Raw genomic sequence first — 4277 nt, forward strand, 5'->3', positions numbered from 1 at the left:
AGTGAAAAAGAATTCGAACTAGGCGCCGTGTTGTGCTGTGGCAATTTCAAATGTTAATAAACCTGTCAAAAAAATGTTAACGCGTAAAGGAGAGTGTAATTAGGGTGTTGTTGGGTGCAATAACATTCAATAACTCAACTTTTTAAAACAACATTTTATAGCTTCACAACTTCACACACCAATTTGATCAAAAGCAAAAATGGATTCAAGCAGTTCGACTAAACAAGTGAGTAAACAAAGTGCTCTTTACATAATCAAAAAATTAAATAGACATATACTATGAGAGGATAAAATATAATTTGCAATATTAATGGTATACTTTTTTTAATTGACTAGTGAAAATTACTGATAATTTAGAGTTGGTTAGCGTGGTTATTTGGGGGGGTGTTAATTCATTGGTAAATCCTAGATTTAGAATCCTAGAATCCTTTATCCTAGGTTTTACAGCATTTCGGACATTTACAGTAACATATATACTAGTTGTTTACGATATTCCCCCATGGTGGCAGCACCGGCGGAGAATGCACTAAGCCTATACACTAGACCTTTAATCTTTTTAATGGTTAAAGATTAAAACGAATAACAAAATAAACCCGCATATGGTCGTTGGATCTCAATTGAGGTTAGAATTTTTTGAGTGTGGTTCAACAACTAACAATTCCTGTTTTTAAATGGACCATATATGTCTATTTAAATATATTTGTTCTAAAGGTTTGAATTAAGAAAAAAAGAAATTAACTCCTGTTAGATTCTGCTTGTGCCAAAATCAAGCATTAAGTATATTATCGTAATAGCGAGTATGTCTACTTGTCAGATTTGACACTTCTCATTAAGAATGTCAAAAAATGCTCATATACATACTAAAATTTTGAAAAAAAATGGTTTATATTTAGTTAAGAAAAAAACAATTTAAATATAACTGACAAGCTGAAGCCACTAACCTCAATTACTTAATTGATTAATTGATTTGCCGGACATAATATACTACACTAGATTACTTGTAGGGATGTGCGATAATGGCTTTTACGTCTCGATAAGTATCGCAATTCACCTATCGATATATCTAAGTTATCGATAAGGCGATAATTATCGATACATCGATAACTATCAGTAGTTATCGATATATCGACAGTTATTGACATCGATAAATCGATGTATCGATAATTATCGAATTATCGATCGTAATCAGTTTATTGGTAATAGGATATTATTCGGTTATCGGATATATCGATAAGTATCGATATATCTATAATTTTGAACTCACCCATTGTTGTTCAATATATCGAGAACTATCGATAGTTATCGATATATCGGAAAAAATCTATCCCTAATCGTAAGTATCTAATATAAAAAGCGAACATATAAAAATTTTACGGAAAGCTAAAAATATAATAAAATCTTATTCTCTTTGAATAAAAATAGGGTTATCTATATATCGATACATCGATAGTTATCGATATATAGATAAGTATTGATTTATCGGTAGTTATCGATATATGGATAATTTTAAAGTCACCTATTAATAGGTCGATATAACTATCGACACTTAACAATATATAGTGAAAGACCTATCCCTAATACCTTGTTTCTTAATTATTATTTAGGTATTATTGTGCTTACCTCTGCACTATGGCCTACAAGCTTTACTATTGGCTCCGAATACTTCAAGTTCCAAATATAAGCATTTTCATCACTACTGCCACTGATTAAATATTTGTCATTTTTGCTTAAAGAAGACCTGATATAAAATGAACTATTCTGGTGTCCGGTATACTTCGCAACTGGCATAACATTGTATGTGGCTACGTTGTAACAATATATTGTGTTATCTAAACAATTTGCATATAATTTTGTACCTGAAATTATATAAAATTATAAGAAAAACCACAGAGTAATAAGAAAATAACAAGTCAAACTACCTGAACTATCAATAACTAAGTTACTAAAACCATTTTTTGCCGTTCTTCCCGTGTAAGGTATGGTAAATTTAGGAAGAGGTTCTTTTTTTAAAGTTGAATAGGTTTTTCTGAGGTCCCAAACTTTAATCATACCATCTCCAGCACCGCATGAAATTAGTGTGTTGTAGTCCTGGAACACTAGGCCTGTAACGCTTTTTATTCCTGAAATTTTTACAAAAAAAAAATGTATTAATCATGCAATAATACCGTTTGTTTAATTATAAAATGGAGAAAATTTACTCTGTGTTCTTCACCCCTGAATAATAAAACTTGTTTTTCGACTATTTCTGCAAGTACATATTTGATTTTCATCTTCCACATATAACAGAATATTTAACTAATTTTCATTTATTATTTCTCTATGATCCTTATCAATATTAGTGTCTTATTTTTATATTTACAGTGTTTAATAACTTTCGGTTGGAATTCTTTTTACATTTATAGTTCTGTTCTTTTTTGAAAATATACAGAAAATAAATCCCTTACTTATCTCCATAATACAATTAAATTATAATTTTTCTTCTTCAGTTGTGTAATTCATATTTACAAATTATTTTTGTCAATAACATCAATTTCACATTACAAAATTGAATTTGAAGGTGGCATGTTTGTTATTCAAATCTTTTCGATTAATTTAGTATTTTTTTATCTTTCATAACCCCAAGAGCAATTTGTAGAAGCTATTGAAAATGAACAATTTGCTTCATTTTAAGGAGTTCTTTAGAAAGTTTCAAATAATTTTTACTGTAAAATAATAATCAATATAAAAAATAAATATAATTCAAATAATTTTTACTGTATTCATCATTTTTATAGTTTACATGAGATTTCCTATGTTCAGGTTGGCGATTCAATAGACTCTATAAAGAAGTTTTAGTGTTATACCTGAATTGACACAAGATTGTAACTTTTTCCTCGATTTACTTGGTGTATGTGTATCTTTCCCTGCATGTGAGTTTAAAATAATCCTATCCGGTACTCCAATAAAGCTATGCTGTTCTGTCCTTGTATCCCACAGAATAATGTTACCATCTCTACTACCTTCAATACATACATTATCTTTAGTTCCTCAAAAATCTATTTAACAGTTATGTACCTGTTGCAAACACGCTTGAATCCTCTTTACGAAAAGTTACTGTTTTAACTGAACGACTATGACCACAAAACAATCTGACTTGCCTGAAATCACCGTCACCAAAATCAAACAGTTTGGATGTGTGGTCTCCGGATGCAGTAACAATTTGCATTTGATCAAACATCCATGACAAGTCGAATATTGCATTATTGTGTGCTAGTGTACTATGTCTAAAAAGTATTGCAACTTAAAAAACTGTACTGTTTTCAATTTACAATGTTTACTTTTCTTTGGTTTCACAATCTATTACTGCCAGTGTTCCGTCTTCGTTTGCCATACCAACAAAATGTTCGTTTCCATCTTTTACTGCACTTTTACAAGCAAACATGGAAGAATCCACTAATGGGAAATCGGAAACTTCATATTCGCAATGTAAATGGTGCATTACACTATCCGCCTGTTTCCATTGAGCTAAAAATTATAAATAGTAACATATAATAGTCATCTGATACACTACAGATCTTTAAACATAGTAATTCTTTAGTATAAACAAAATATTTTAGCAAATCATTTGATGTATACTTACAAAAACCGTATTGCTGATTAAACAATGACTGTGTATTATTCATCTTATCTTCCTAATGTAATTATAAAAATGTTGACTATATAACCACTGGCATTGCAAAATTTTCCAAATAAATTATTTAAGTGCGGGAAAACGGTTTCTGGACGTTTCTCTACATATTTTATTACTAAATTGCTCTACGTCGGCGGGCAACAAAAACAAATTATTTTTGTGTGTAGAAAAGAGATAGTTCTATGACGTAATGCAAAAACTATAGAAAATATTTGTAAATAACATGAAGTTAGAAGGAATACCAACATTTACCTTGATCTGTGGGCATCATATATAATTGTTTAATTTTATAAACGTCATTAAAATATGAATTTAAATATCATCATATTTTATGGCTTCTGCCTGGCCGTCGAAAGGCGCGTGGTCATCGTGAAACAAGAAGAAGAAGAAGAAGAAGAAGATATCATCATATTTTATGGCTATATATGATCTGTCATATGTCAGAATTTGACACATTTTTTCTAATCAAGACACGTCGTGTTTACAAAAATTATTTTTAAATGTTATAAATTAATTTTATAACATATATTTGAAAATATACGTAGATATTGCTGCTTAGAATGGGGTAAGTAAATACTGCCGTGTTTTACATAAATCAGTCATGTTT

At 29.8% G+C, this 4277-nt stretch overlaps 1 protein-coding gene across 2 annotated transcripts; it reads right to left on the minus strand.

Moving 5' to 3' along the window:
• Window positions 1-1581: 1581 nt before the first annotated feature.
• On the minus strand, window positions 1582-3786 carry LOC115884161 (protein lethal(2)denticleless-like). 2 transcript variants are annotated; one of them, XM_030902665.1, is made up of 6 exons: window positions 3620-3786; window positions 3318-3504; window positions 3055-3263; window positions 2883-2999; window positions 1920-2120; window positions 1582-1856 (listed from the first exon to the last, which is right to left on the minus strand). In XM_030902665.1, exons 1-6 carry the CDS (start codon window positions 3660-3662, stop codon window positions 1597-1599), a joined length of 1017 nt encoding a protein of 338 aa, XP_030758525.1. In that variant the 5' UTR covers window positions 3663-3786; the 3' UTR covers window positions 1582-1596. The 2 variants fall into 2 exon arrangements, with proteins under 2 accessions (XP_030758525.1, XP_030758524.1); XM_030902664.1 differs by having other exon boundaries at window positions 2844-2999; window positions 3620-3785.
• Window positions 3787-4277: the final 491 nt, after the last annotated feature.

This window comes from Sitophilus oryzae, unplaced genomic scaffold, assembly GCF_002938485.1.
Source record: "Sitophilus oryzae breed Bouriz unplaced genomic scaffold, Soryzae_2.0 scaffold_2023_pilon_pilon, whole genome shotgun sequence".
Taxonomy (NCBI): Eukaryota; Metazoa; Arthropoda; class Insecta; order Coleoptera; family Curculionidae; genus Sitophilus; species Sitophilus oryzae.

Excerpts from the sequence above, each read along its gene's own strand:
- LOC115884161 (XM_030902664.1), bottom strand. The coding sequence starts at position 3,662 with ATGAATAATACACAGTCATTGTTTAATCAGCAATACGGTTTTT. Across the intron at positions 3,505-3,619 it reads TAATCAGCAATACGGTTTTT|CTCAATGGAAACAGGCGGAT; the intron begins GTAAGTATACAT and ends TATAATTTTTAG. Across the intron at positions 1,857-1,919 it reads CTTAGTTATTGATAGTTCAG|GTACAAAATTATATGCAAAT; the intron begins GTAGTTTGACTT and ends ATATAATTTCAG.